Genomic DNA, 15,355 nt, shown 5'->3' with positions numbered 1-15,355 from the left:
AACTATCCGGTATCTTTCCCTCTTGCAAAATAGAATTCATTGTAGACTGTAAGGGTAGCAAGAGTTCTTCCTCCAAACATTTATAATACATTGCAGATAGCCCATCTGGTCCTGGCGCCTTTCCTAATTTAATTTTATTATAGCTTCAGATATCTCTCTTGACGTAATAGGGCCATTAATAACTTGTCTCTGAAAATCTGTAATTTTCGGCAAATTCTGTTTAGATAAATACTCTTCTATTTTTTCAGATGGAATTTCTTGACACTTATACAATGTTGAGTAATATTGATGAAAAATCTTTTTGATTTTTACATTATCTGTCAGCGTCTCATCTCCTTCTTGTCCAACAAAATCTAGAGCACTATCTTGGCTACCCTGAAGTATGGAACGGCTACAGATACAAAAGCTAACTCAGATACGAAGCTAACTCAATTTTATTTATAAGGGACATTGTTAGAGTTCAACATGACAGATGGAGATTCTCAAAGTATATTTTTAAAATTTCTCAGTTTCTATATTTGCTACATATAATTGACACACGCAAAATTCTAATTGTCATTTAAAACACCTATTTTAAAATGATACAGTAAATTGATAATTATGGAGCTAGCAATGACACTCCTGACAATTAATGCACTTTTTCCTGACATTATTCTTTACCACAACATTTGATAGCGGTTTTCCAAGGGTAGCATACCATATCGGGAGGGGAGGAGAGGGGGACAGAGGAAATATTTTGCCTTCTTGCCCTGTTTGTAAACTGACAAAGCACTCTGTTGAATGCTGCTTTTTGAGAGGGCCAGAGAGAGAGAAGAGAAAAAATAGGATACTAGCCTAGACAGGACTTCAGTTTGTTCTAATTCTTTTGTTAATTATTTTATTGTTATTTTTAAACAAACAGAACAATTTATAGGCAAGTGACACCATAAAAACAAAAAACAAAACCAGATTCCTCTGAGGTTCAGAAAGCAGATATCCCTACTCTCAGCTGGGCAATGGTTGGTTTTCATTGTCACAACTGATATTCTGGTACTGAGCAGGAACTATGGATTGGGGTCAAGCAGGGATGATCTCCCAGCAAAACTTTTTTGAGGAGTCCTTGAGTGGTTTGAGAAACAGTCAGTCTACTGAAAATGGAAATGGACTGCCTTCAAGTCGATTCCAACTTATGGCAACCCTATGAATAGAGTTTTCATAGTAAGTAATATTTAAAGGTGGTTTACTATTGCCTTCCTCTGAGGCTGAGAGGCAGTGACTGGCCCAAGGTCACCCAGTGAGCTTCATGGCTCTGTGGGGATTCAAACCCTGGTCTCCCAGATCATAGTCCAACACTCTAACCACTACAACACACTGGCTCTCACTACTGGGATGAATTGTTACCCACATCTCCAGCTCAGAGTGGCTATATAATGCAGGATCCACTGTCTATCTCCCTGGATTACCAGCAGTTGGACAGACAGTGATTTTCAATTGGTCTAAATCAAAGACCCACCTGACTTGCAAACTGAGACCCATTTACATATTTTTACTTTTGACTTACACTTAATAGTGCTTTGTTGTTATGTCCCTTCAAGTCGATTACGACTTATGGCGAGCCTATGAATCAGTGACATCCAAGAGCATCTGTCATGAACCACCCCGTTCAGATGTTGTACGTTGAGGTCTGTGGCTTCCTTTATGGAATCAATCCATCTATTGTTTGGCCTTCCTCTTTTTCTACTCCCTTCTGTTTTTCCCAGCATTATTGTCTTTTCTAGTGAATCATGTCTTCTCATGATGTGTCCAAAGTATGATGACCTCAGTTTCATCATTTTAGCTTCTAGTGACAGTTCTGGTTTAATTTGTGCTAACACCCAATTATTGGTCTTTTCGCAGTCCATGGTATGCACAAAGCTTTCCTCCAATACCACATTTCAAATGAGTTGATTTTTCTCTTACCCGCTTTTTTCACTGTCCAACTTTCACATACATACATAGAGATCGGGAATACCATGGTCTGAATAATCCTGACTTTGTTGTTCAGTGATACATCTTTGCATTTGAGGACCTTTTCTAGGTATCTCATAGCTGCCCTCCCCAGTCCTAGCCTTCTTCTGATTTCTTTATTGTCTCCATTTTGGTTAATAACTGTGCCGACAGTTCAATGTCTTCATTGTCAACTTTAAAGTTACATAAATCTTCTGTTGTCATTACTTTAGTCTTTTTGATGTTCAGCTGTAGTCCTGCTTTTGTGCTTTCCTCTTTGACTTTCATCAGCATTCGTTTCAAATCATTACTGGTTTCTGATAGTAGTATGGTATCGTCCGCATATCTTAAATTACTGATATTTCTCCCTCCAGTTTTGACACCTGCTTCATCTTGGTCCAATCCCACTTTCCACATGATATGTTCTGCGTACAGGTTAAACAAATAGGATGATAAAATACACCCGTCTCACACCCTTTCCGATTGGGAACCAATCGGTTTCTCCATATTCTGTCCTTACAGTAGCCTCTTGTCCAGAGTATAGGTTGTGCATCAGGCAATCAGAAGTTGTGGCACCCCCATTTCTTTTAAAGCATTCCATAGTTTTTCATGATCTACACAGTCAAAGGCGTTGCTGTAATCTATAAAGCACAGGGTGATTTTCTTTTGAAATTCCTTCCCCCGTTCCATTATCCAACATATGTTTGCGATATCTCTGGTGCGTCTTCCTTTTCTAAATCCAGCTTGGAAGTCTGGCATTTCTCGCTCCATATATGGCAAGAGCCTATGTTGTAGATTCTTGAGCATTACTTTACTTGCACGGGATATTAAGGCAATAGTTCAATAATTACTGCATTCTCTGGGATCCCCTTTCTTTGGAATTGGGATTTGGACAGATTCAGTCTCAGTGGATTGTAGCAACTCTGTTGGTATGCCATCTGATCCTGGTGATGTGTTTCTTCCAACTATTTTAAGATCAACTTTTACCTCACATTCTAAAATTTCTGGTTCTTCATCATATGGTTCCTCCATGAATGAATCTGTCATCCTGTCATCTCTTTTATAGAGTTCTTCAGTGTATTGCTTCCATCTTCCTTTTATTTCATCTCGGTCAATCAGTGTGTTCCCCTGTTGATTATTCAACATCCCTACTCTTGGTTTAAATGTCCCTTTCATTTCTCTAATCTTTTGGAATAGGGCTCTTGTTCTTCCCTTTGTTGTCCTCTTCTATTTCTATACAATAACTATTGTAATAGTTCTCTTTGTCCCTACGTACTAGTCGCTGTATTGTTCCATTTAGGGTTCTGAACGTGTTTCTATCGCCTTTTGCTTTTGCTTTTCTTCTCTCTTTAACCATTTTAAGAGTTTCTTCAGTCATCCGTTGAGGTCTTTCTCTCTTTTTAACTAGAGGTATTGTCATTTTGCATTCTTCCCTGATAATGTCTCTGACTTCATTCCGTAGTTCTTCTGGCTCTCTGTCAACTAAGTTTAAAGCCTCAAATCTGTTCCTTATTTGATCTTTATATGCTTCTGGGATGTTATTTAAATTGTATTTTGGCATTATGATTGCTTTGTTGTTCTTCTTTAGCTTTACTCTGATTTTCAATACAACCAGTTCATGATCTGTACAGCAGTCTGCTCCTGGTCTTGTTTTTGCAGAAAGTATGGAACTTCTCCATGTTCTGCTACCAATTATATAATTAATTTGATTCCTATATTGACCATCTGGTGATGTCCAAGTGTATAGTCGTCTTTTCGGTTGTTCAAAAAATGTGTTTGCAAGAAACAAATGATTGGCTTCACAGAATTCAATAAGTCTTTCTCCTGCTTGTCAGCTCTACACTGCATCAGCAGTGTCAGGGGGGGCTGGGAATTCCTGGGTCTTTGGCAGGGAAGGAAAGTCCTTAGCCAGCAGTCGGGTTGTAAATCTGCCAGGCCTATCCGAAGCGTACTTGCCGAGTCAGAAGTCCAGAAGCGAGGTCAGTGGAGGTCCGGGATCAATTGCCAAGGAGGTCAGTCAAAGAGATGCTGCAGGGAAACTAGGTCTACACAAGCCACGCCTGACGTTGCAGTCAGCAACAAGCTGCAGCCAAGGTGTGCCTTATAAAGAGCAGGATGGACAGCAGGTGTGAGCCCTCAGCGTTTGGGCCTTAAGGAGACAGGCCTGCCTCTCTTCTGCCTGACCTTCTGCTGTCTACGTTCTGCAGGTGAGGGGGGAGTATCCTGTTCACTGTCTGTGTCTGGCTGCAGGGCCTCTGCTGTCCCTGGGGTGCTCTGCAGCTGAGGGGCAGAAGGAGCTGGATTCTCAGGAGGCTCCTCCGTGTCTCCTGCTGCTCCTGGGTCTGCTGCTGTTACTCCCGAGTCGTCCTCATCTGAGGAGTCCTCTGACGGGGCCATGACACTGCTTCATTTCTGTCTCCTAGGCCCCATTTCCCCACAATTCCTAGTTCTTCTCTGTTCCCTACTTTTGCATTCCAGTCCCCATGATTCAGAACATCTTGTTTTGGTGTGTGATCAATTTCCTCCTGTACTTCTGCGTAAAATCTCTCCAATTCTTCTTCTTCTGTGTTTGCCATTGGAGCGTAGACTTGGATGATGGTTATTGTTAATAGGTTTCCCATTTAATCTCATTGATATCACTCGCTCAGATCTTGCGTTGTAGCTCCTAATTGCTTTTGCTACATCACTCCTCACTATAAAAGCAACCCCGATTCTTCTTGATTTCTCAAAATATTTGCAGAAAATATTTTGTAGTCGCCTGATTGAAAATGTCCCATTCCCGTCCATTTTAATTCACTCACGCCAAGTATTGTAATGCTGATACATTCTATTTCTTGCTTGACAATGTCTAACTTTCCCTGGTTCATGCTTCTCACATTCCATGTTCCTGTTGTGTGCGTCGTACAACTCCGGACTCTCCTTTCGCATCTATGCGCATCAGCCTCTGGGCTTCCTTTTGGCTTTGATCCAGCTGCGTCATTAGTCACAGTGCTACTCATACTTGTCCTTTGTTCTTCCCCAGTAGCTCGGTGAGTGCCTTCTGACCTGGGGGTCTCATCTTCCAGCACCATCTCGTGTTGCATTTTGGATACTCTGTTCATAGGGTTTTCATGGTAAGAGGTATTCAGAGGTGGTTTACCATTGTCTTCCTCTGAGTTTGGATGTATCTTAGTCTGGTGTCTCAGCTTTGACTGGTCCGCCTTGGGTGCCCCTTCTAGGAGTCTAGCCTCTTGGACTAGACTCCTGACAGCATTGCTCTCAGCTTCTTAAACACTCTCAAACACCCTCACCACGTTAAGGTGTGCATCCTGAAGGGGGTGAAAGTGCTAATAATGCACATTATGAGCAGTATTTAACTAATGTGTTCCGTCAGCATTAGGATTTCCAGTTGTGCAAAGGGAGGGTTTCTCTGGAAGGTTGGGGGAGCCTCAAAAACAATTTAGGGAGCACAAGGGAAGATGTCCCATTTTGCAAGCAGAAACCCTTGCATTGACAGGACTACGTCTTAGTGCTATGTTTTATATAACCTTATTAATCGTAAAATGGCAGTTCACAGACCAATATACCTATTGTTACCTTAGCATTACTATTAAATGAAAACCATTCAGTTTTACACTTGATCTTAGTCAAAGGCCAAGAAGCAATTGAAAACCAGTGATTAAAAAAAAAAGACTCACAATTTCACTGGGCACCTAGGCATGTTTGTTTTTCCAGATTTCATTCCAGTGAGGGGTGATATTAGAAAGGCTAACTTACAACTCATTTCCTACTGCTAAACTGGACTTTGTTGTGTTTTGAGGGTCATCACTATTGACAAACCTTGCTCACAGAGCCATGTGGTACCAAGTGGCAGCTGACAGATGACAGCTTCACTTGCCAATTTTATTCCTTACCAACCAAAATCCAATTGATAATGTTAGTTGCTGATGAGCTTTTCAACTTGCGTCTCAAGGAATTTTTTCTGCAACTCATTTCTTAATTCCAGTGACGCTGTGCCCACATTGAATGGAGATTGTATCCACTTTTTCCCCTCACACAGTATTTGGGGGAAATAGGTTCTGAATCAATCAACTGTTCTACCTGTTGCATAAAATCTCCTTTGATAAGAAGCAAAATTTACTGTTTGATCTTCCTGAAAAAAACTGAAATAGTTGGAAACGTGTCAATGGAATTTTCTGATTAATGTCTTAAACAGAGCTTCAGCATTTTTAATGTCTTTTTTAACATAGTCAAAAATTGTAGCATTTCTTCCCTGCACTGAAGTAGTTCATTCAAGCAGCTGAACACCTGTAAGGTATGGCAACCATAAAAGCCACAATGAATTGTCAAATAAAGAAGCATATGTTTATTATTTCTCAAGATCTCCATGCTGACGTTCGAATATCCTTGTGAGTACTTTTCCTCATCACAATCATCTTACTTCTATTTGTAATTATAGAGTTTTGTGTTTAGAACCCATTTCTTTGCAGATAACTTGTATAAAGAGTACTGGCTTTGATGAAATTAACTATTTTCACACATTTTTCTGGAACAGAATGCAGGACTTTACCCATATTTTTGGAAACTAGTGCTTCTCTGTGGAAAAAGCATTAATGCAAGTAGCATTGAACTTTGCGAACAAGTTGGATCCATTCTTCCTTCATGTCATAGATGGAGCAAAGTTTCTTCCTCTTCAAAAACTGATGGTATATTGTTTGAAAAAAGAATACAATCATGTGGCTTATTTTTAAAAATGGCATGCTTTGTTTGTAAATGCCTCAACATCAGTTCAAACTTCCATTTGGTAGCATCTTGTCATATTTTACATACTGAGGCACTGGCATGCTATTTTTTTTTCAATTCAAGTGAACGCATATTTATGTATTGTCAGTGAAATTTCAGACCATTTTGGTGGTTGTGTCCTTTCTTTGTTTTTTCACTTCACTGGGATTTTTCACTTCACTGAGGCCTGTTTGTTATGTTGATCAAGAAGGCAAATCATCATCATGTGTGTGGTTTTTTGTTTTGTTTTTTCAAAATAATCAACTCTGCCTCTTTTGTATCACCTCTCACTTTCTATAACTTTTGCCACCTCCTTTCTTTTTCAGTCACCTGCTGGTATCTTTTTCTCTCCCTACCCTTTTTGCACTTTTTGTCCTCTGTCACCTGTTGTGCCTTTTGTTTTTCTCTCTTTTTATGCTCTTCTCTCTCTCTACCCCCTTCATGCACTTTCTCTGTTGTCACTCTGTCCCTTGCTTCACCTTCTTTCACAATCCTCTATCTACCTGTTGGCCTGTTGGCCTTTCCTTGCTGCTGACATCTTCTCCTACCTTCTCTTTACCTTCTCACACATTTTTTTCTCTCACCTTCTACTTTCTTTCACCTTATATTGTTGTCTTTCCTATAGGTATTCATCATAGTCATTTCATCCATATTAGAAAAGAAACAGCTACACATCTCTCTCCACTGCCATCCATATATTTTTATTATTTATTTATTACATTTATTAGGTGCTTTTAGTCACAAAAGTGATCCAAAGCGACTTGCAATCGATAGAAAACAAAAACAATAAAAAGTAAAAAACATAATGCATAAATATAAACATCACTGGAACAGTCCATTCCCTAAAAAAAGACCACAACATCAAAAGCCTTCAAAATGGTTTTGGGAGAAATGTTTTTGCTTGGCACCTAAAGATAGATAATGATGGTGCCAGGCATGCCTCCCTGGGGACAGCATTCCATAAACGAGGGGCCACCACTGAGAAGGACTATTCTCGTGTTGCTGCCCTCAGAAAATAATCCAGAGCCATCTGGAAACCAATTCGATGCACAAACCTCTGGGGCAGACCATCCTAATTGGTCCCCCACCTTTGCAGAGGAGAAATGCTGCCGAAAGTCTAAAACTCAAAAGAAGGTGATCCGATCATGACAAGGGACTGATGTTAATATCCTCCACCCTCAGATAATCTTCTTCCTGCCCAGCTGAGAAAACCAGATCCAGCATGTGGCCTGCTAAATGCATCAGTCAAGTGACATGTTTGGACGGTGTATATGAAGTCCATATATACAAGAATTAACCCCACCCCACACACACAGAGCTCAGCATAGCATTCTTCCTTTGTAGGTCACCAGGACGTGAGTAAAAAAGCAAAGTGCCATTGTGTGGCTGGATGAAGCGGACACACAGCCTGAAAAGATAGTCTGAAATGGGATGAGGGAGTATGTACAGCAAGGAGGAAGGAAATGGATGTGGGCTACTCAAGGCATTAGGAACTTTGCAATTGTACAGACACAAACCCATAAACGGATCCCTTTCTCTGTCCAGCAAGAAACATTTTCCCTGACCCAATCCTATTTCAAGTTGCAGGGAGTGGGATGAGGATGATGTGTCATCCCTGCTCCCTCCAACTGCCACTTCCTGCCACCACCAGACTCCTGTTGTCCCTTCCTGAGCCCCCACAGCTGCTGCCACCAGACTCCTGCCATCACTTCCTGGGGTCACAGCTGCTGCCACGATGGCAACAGCTGGGTGGGCAAGCAAGCTACTATCTCACCATAGCTGACATTTCTGGTTCCAGTCCCCAGCATATTTCCATACTAGGAGAATTCAAGAAAAATAGACTAGTAAGTGAACATAGTGCCCCTGCTCAATACAGGCATGGGTACAGAAAAGTGGGATATGTGGCTGTCCAGAAATATGTATCTTATTGAAAAAGGCTTGTGCCTTTTTCCTGCCACGTTGCAGCATTTATGGAAATTGATATAAGGAGTGTCTCAACAGAAGAATGTATCCTAGCCTAGACACTGCATGCAGTGCTCCTTTGGTCTGGTCTTCCTTAGCTGGAATCCAACATGGGAGAAACAGCTTTGCCACAACCCACCTGACAAGGTCTCACAACTCACCTGTTCGTCCCAACCCACTGGATGAAGATCTATGGACAAGTTCATATCAGCAACGCTTAGTCAGCCTTGTTGCTGCCTTCTTTATACACAATTTGGGAACTCATAATACAATAAATCTATGGCTCATTTTCATTACAGCTGTTATGTCTCACTTGATCTTCCTTTTTTTCATTCTGTGGCCCCCCAAATTTAGGATTGAATAGCATTAGGCATCAGCAATGTAAACTAAGGATTAAAAATTGAGCTTAAGGGAAAGGCACAGATCTCTGTAGTGTTAATCAGAACAACAAGAGGCTTACACCAGTTCTAATTTTTAGAACTTAATTTCAACAAGACAGATGAGTGTGTATATCAGAAAGACAGCACAATGTTCCATACCTTTTGTAAACAGCAGTAACTTAGTATCGTTCCAGAAATAACTGTGTTAACTTGTTATTTGCAAGAATTTTGCTTCCACTTACTTTCTTAATAAGATCTGGCATCTTTGATTTATCTGGAAGGTGGTCCGAGGAGAAGCAACTTTCTATCTCTAAAGTAGTTCCTTCACTGACAGCATCATTTTTCAGGGATCTGAAAAGAAAAGAAAAACGCTCTCAAAAGCAAGTGACAAGGCACAAAAAATTATCATGTTTTATGCATATTTCAAACTAATTGTAGTTCCTAGACATACAATGGCATACGGCACTGAACTGTATAAGAGGAACTTAAGAGGTCCATGGATATCCTAAAATAGTAAGAAACTAAAAAAGAAAGAACGTGGGAGTCTTTTGAATCAGAGTGCTTAAACTAGAACTTATTTAAACACTGTAACATACATTTGGTATTTTAGAACATGAAATTTACATTTTAACTTTGAATGTGTACAATAAGTCAAATTATCTTTAAAAAAACTAGAAGGGCAAGTTTAATAAAACACCACACTGTTTTCACATACTGACTTAAAGCTACAGTACTGCAATTTTTGTCACACAATGAAAGATCACCCTTCTTGATTTACCAGCCAAGTTGTTTTGAACAGGAAGAATACAAAATTGCTGCTATGGTTTTGAGGGAACTGCACAGCTATGCTACTTGAGCCAAAACAGTAGCTTCATATTAGCCAAACAGCAGGGAGAACTCCACACAATCTTTTGAGTGTTCCAAACCGATCAGTACCAGCTGTCAGACACTCAAATTGCCTGCTCACTACAGATGAAGGTGGTCCCTAGGTACTTCCTAAGCTTCTAACACTTTCAGAACCATGGGACTGGAATGCTGAAGAGTGAAAATGGCTGTTAAGGCAGCCCAAGATTGCAATATTTCCTGTGGGACATTATATAAAAGTTTTTTTAAGTCACTTTTTTTCATTTTACCCTACATGCCCTTTTCTCTTTGCTAAAACATTAGAACTGAAACCACATAGGACAAGTCATGGTCACTGTTAAGGTTAAAGAGGAAGTGTAGGGTCCCTTTTGGTTTTCTAGGGATCCAGTAATTTCCTTTTCCAGAGGAGGAAGAATAAAAACATGATTGTAGATTATGATTTCTTCTAGTGCCATGCCGATTAGCTGAGCAGGAAAATAGGGCCATCCACATTCAAAGGAGTGGGGGTTTACTAATACTTAGGGGTCTCCTCAGGCATGCCAAATATTTTTGCAGAATTTAAAAACAAAAAAAGCTCAGAACAGTCTGATAAAAACTGAACGTATCAAAAGGCAATGAAGGTTGAGGGTTTCAGTTGGGAAAAGAGGAGAGGGAAGTTGCCTTAATAAAAGAATCACAGAACCAGAGTTGGAAGGAACTTCAAAGGCATTCTAATCCAACCCTTGCTACAGTATTCTTTGAAAGATAGCCTAACCTCTAACAAAGAAGAGCATCACTTTCCAAGACAGTCTGTGCACTGTCCATCAGCTCAGCAAGTTCCTCCAAATGTTTAGTTGAAATCCTCTTGCTTGGAATTTAAACCCACTGATTTGAGTACTACTCTAGAGCAACAGAGAAGAATCAAGACCCTATGGTATCCAATATGTGTGTGTGTGTGTGTGGGCACGCGCTCATGCTTGTGCACATGCATGCTGTACTTCCTGATCCACAAGCACACATGTGTGTGTTGTGAGGTGTACTTCCTCTGCTCCTAAACCATTCTTACTCCAAAATGTCTAAAGAGCACCAAATTAACACATTAAAAATTAAAAGAACCAACTGAGTGTACAAGGTGAGGAGTGAAACCAACCTTGCTTGATCATCCACACATACATGTTTCCTACAACTGGGATTCAGCATTTTTAATTGCTTCTGTGAGGCACAATAGATAAGGCAAAAACCATGTGTTGAAGTAAAGTGGAAACCTTGACAAAATATGTGCATGCTGTTTTCAACAATGCAAAGTGATAATACAGCAAGTGAAAGCAGGAGATGGGAAGAACAGATCTGAGACCACTGCTGATTTGCTCCCTCACTCCTCAAACAGGTGTTTGCAATACTGATCACATCTTAGGTGGTATGTGTGGAGTGCAGTACTGCCAGGCATTACATGGTGGTTCTACCCTACTTTTCTCTACAACCACTTTTTGTGCTGGCTCCAAAACCAGTCTCCAGTCCTTGGAAATAAAGAGACAAGTTCCACACACAGAAGTGCCAATGCGATTGATCACTTTATCAGTGAATAACCAGGAACAATGACCATAACAAACACTTTCATAACACACTGTGGTTAAGGGTTCATTCACATGGGAGTTGAACTTCATATTAAAGATGAAGCTTTTGCCATCGCATTAATTTCCAAGATTCACACTTCCTACCTTCCAATCACTGTTTTCCATTCACGCTGAAGGGAAAGGATCAATCAGGCAGCTTCCTAATGACCATGCCCTCTTAAAGTCAAAACACCACTTACTCTGGTTACCTTGGCAACTGAGCATGCTCAGTTTGTTCCAGAGTAAGTTTCATTTAAAAAAAACCTAAAGTGCAATTATTTATATTTTCACTGCTAGCTGAAATACAAATATTTGTTTGAACAAAGTCATGCTTTTGTGCAGATGTTGGGAGAGGGAAGAAAAACAAAGCACCATTTGTAGCAGGCTTACAGAACGGGAACCAGCAGGAAATGATATGGACAAAGGGAGCAGGAGGATGTGTGGGCATAGAGAGGGGAACGATTGACACACCCACCTAAAAGCATCAGAGTAAAGTATCTGCAAGCCCTAGAAATATGAACTGGAGACATTTTTACCTTCCCTTTTTAGGTTAGAATTGGATTAGTTTGATATGGGGAAACTGTGTGATAGCTGCTGATTGCCTGCTTATTGCCTGCAACGTCATGTGATCCATGCAAATTAAATGGGGATGCAAGTAGCACCAATCTCGCAGTAAGTCGCCATGTGAACGAGCCCTAAATGTTATACCATGTTTAGAGGTAAAACTTCATATCATCTCTGAATAGGGTTGCTAGATTCAGGGCCTGGGACTGATCCTGTATCTTTAGGAGAAGAGAAAGCCACGTGCAGTTGTTCTTGCAACACTGTAATGGGAAAAACCACAAGGTGGAATTCTCCCTTCCCCCTGCACAACTTTTAAAGATACAGAAGACCTCTTGGAGGCCCAGCCTGGCAACCAAGAGGTCTTCTGTATCTTTAAAAGTTGTGCAGGGGAAGGGAGAATTCCACCTTGTGGTTTTTCCCATTACAGTGTTGCAAGAACACCTGACCTGGCTGACTTTCTCTTCTCCTAAAGATACAGGGTCAGTCTCAGGCCCTGAGCCTGGCAACCCTATGTCTGAATCTCCAATAATTGGTCAGGAAAAAGGCTTACGAGTATATGGCCACAAACAGAGCAGTAGCCTACCAAAATGTAGGCTAGAATCCTCTGCTTTCTGTTTTCCCCATGATACAAACCAATAACGTAGCATTAAGGGGCTTTGGCAGACAGTCATTATTTTGGGTCATTAACTGCACCTCTCCCTGAAGTTCTACAGAATATACAGAAGTCTTTGAAAACCATGAAAATTACTGTCTCACTGCTTAACATGAAGATGGATCCCTACTTTCTCCCATTTCTCTGTGAATGCATTAGACTTTGGGAGAGGTTTAGGCTGAATAGCTGTTTGAAATATTCACATTTTAATTAATATGCAGGCTAGCGAAGATAAAAAGAGGAATTTGATTTCCTGTTATATTACTGAAAACTCATCCATAAAAAAACAAATGCACAAATGCTTAGTTTGTACATGTTGTATCCCATGAACATCATGCAGCATGCTAATGTGAAATACCCTTCAAAACCATTAACTTCAAAAAGGCATGCCAATGTACAGAGCCATATATATTCTGAAACCATTACTAAAACCAACTTCATTAAAAGCTTGTCATTTCGGGGAAACCTACTAAACCTACATTGTATTTGAGTAATTCTGTAAAGCATTTTCAGACTTTATAAATGAAGTAACTGCTTGCAATATAACTTGAAGAATAGCTTCCGATACTACAGAACACAGGGTGGATAGGAAGCACAAGTGTCTCCATAGTGCCAGAAATAGAACATCCACACCTTCCTCCAGGATAAAAAGTACAAGTTGTATTTTAGATGAAACAGAGAAGTGCAGAGAACAGGAAGGGTACAGCATTTGCACTTCCTGTTTCCACCATGTTCTGTAATGATCAAAGCTGCTTGAAAGGAGCCATGTGTAAATGCTTGAAAGGAGCCATGTGTAAATGCTAGCACATAGTAATTCTGCTATCTTACTGCTCATCTAAGAGCAATGTGTTTTAAATCAATATATATACACAAGGGAAGGGCCATAGTGTAGTGGTCGAACGTGTTTTGCATGTAAAAGGTCCCAAGTTCAGTCTCTGGCATCTCCAAGTAGGACTGAGCAAGACTCTAGTCTGACTCAATATAAGGCATCTTATCTTCTTTGTATGGTGCTTCCAAAGCTTAGCTAAGGCTAAGGAGTGACCTAACTAAAAATAAAATAAACAAAAATTAGATGCAAAACTCAGTTTTATCAGATCTGTATCTTCAGTTACTCACATCCTGGTTACATCCAGACAAGACTCTTGTAATGCTCTCTACATAGGCCTACCTTTAAATATTGTTTAAATACAATTGATGCATAATATACATAATATAGCTCCCAGAATGCTCAGGGAGCAGGGCAGGATTTCTGATCATATTAAACCAATACTGTGAATTTCATTAGTTTCCACAAACAATTTAAAATGAAGGCTTGGGCCTGGGTTAGTTGAAGAACCACCTACTCCAGTGTGAATCTGCCCTGCTCTCTAGACCTCTATCAAGAACTATAAGATTGGTGGGTACCAGAGATAGGACCTTTTCCATGGTAGTCCTCTTGGGAACTTCCTCCCCTGCCACTTAATTGGCAATTTTTAATCGGACTTTAAGCTGTTGGTTTTATGATTGTTTGGTATTTTAGCAGCTGTTACCAATTATTTTAGCTCTTGGTTTGTCTTAACTGTATATTGTATTATGTATTTCTCAGGGCTGCAGTGAAAAGGCAGGGTATCCATCCATTCATCATCCAGTGTAAATTCATTGTATCTTCTTTCACCAAGTGTCTGAGTATGCAGTTTCTTGAGTATTAAGAATTACAATGCAGCACCAGATCAGTAGTTTATTTTCACTTTCTTGTGATAGTTTACTCTATTGATGATGTGCTATACAGATCAAACCCTCTCCTTAGCCTATTCGTACCATATATAACTAGCAATAATTTCTCAGGCTCCAAGGAGGCGGTTTCCCCCTGCTTTATACAACACTTTCAACTCAAAATGAAATGTAATGTAAGTTTTAACATAAGTAGCCTTGGGTCACTTCAGAGAGATGTGACTAATAAATAACCAGAGTTTAAAAGAAGGACAACGTACAGGGCGTTTTTATCACATGAGTGTCCTATTCTTCCTCTTTAAAAAATGTTAACGCATGGAATGTAAGCTTTTTTATCCTTCTAAAAAGTATGTAAGAAAGCCATGAGTGAGCAATCCGTGGCTTTCTAGATGTTGTCAGACTACAATTCCCATCAGCCGCATCCAGCATGGCCAATGCTGAGGGATAGTGGGACCTGTAGTCCAGCAACATCTGGAGGGCCACCCCATCCCTGGATTAAGAAATACTGACTTGGTCAAGATTATTTGTAGGACTCGGTATAGAATTTAAACTCAAGTCTAGTCTATCTATATGAGCCTTTCTATCACAGTACCATATTGAGCTATAACCCTCTGTGATTCTGGTGACCTGAAGTGAACCCTATGAGGGAAAACACGTTTATGTCAGACACACAATAATTAGACTGAAAAGTACAAACATAGCAATTCAAATTAGATTTTGAAAAGTTCAGCTCAAAAAAGATAAAAGCATCTTGTTAAAGGAAAATGTAGTGATATAAAGCAATAGAAGATAAGTCCTTCAGTGACTTGTTTAAATTGTTCTGGCCTAGGTAAATTTGACATAATTCCAATAGAACAAGATATGTTGAACACTTATGCAAAACACATGAGGGCAATTATGTGATA

At 40.1% G+C, this 15,355-nt stretch overlaps 1 protein-coding gene across 4 annotated transcripts in view; it reads right to left on the bottom strand.

Moving 5' to 3' along the window:
- The window catches only part of RFTN1 (raftlin, lipid raft linker 1), a 172,486-nt gene that overhangs the window by 97,549 nt on the left and 59,582 nt on the right, over window positions 1-15,355 (bottom strand). For all 4 annotated transcript variants that reach the window (XM_061586949.1, XM_061586953.1, XM_061586951.1 and 1 more), the window contains exon 4: window positions 9,311-9,419. In XM_061586949.1, the coding sequence (XP_061442933.1) occupies window positions 9,311-9,419 (109 nt within the window). The remainder of the gene's footprint in view (window positions 1-9,310; window positions 9,420-15,355) is intronic.

This window comes from Rhineura floridana, chromosome 10 (assembly GCF_030035675.1).
Source record: "Rhineura floridana isolate rRhiFlo1 chromosome 10, rRhiFlo1.hap2, whole genome shotgun sequence".
Lineage (NCBI taxonomy): Eukaryota > Metazoa > Chordata > Lepidosauria > Squamata > Rhineuridae > Rhineura > Rhineura floridana.
The sequence above is the reverse complement of the archived record's forward strand: the minus strand, read 5'-3'. Positions and strand labels throughout refer to the sequence as shown.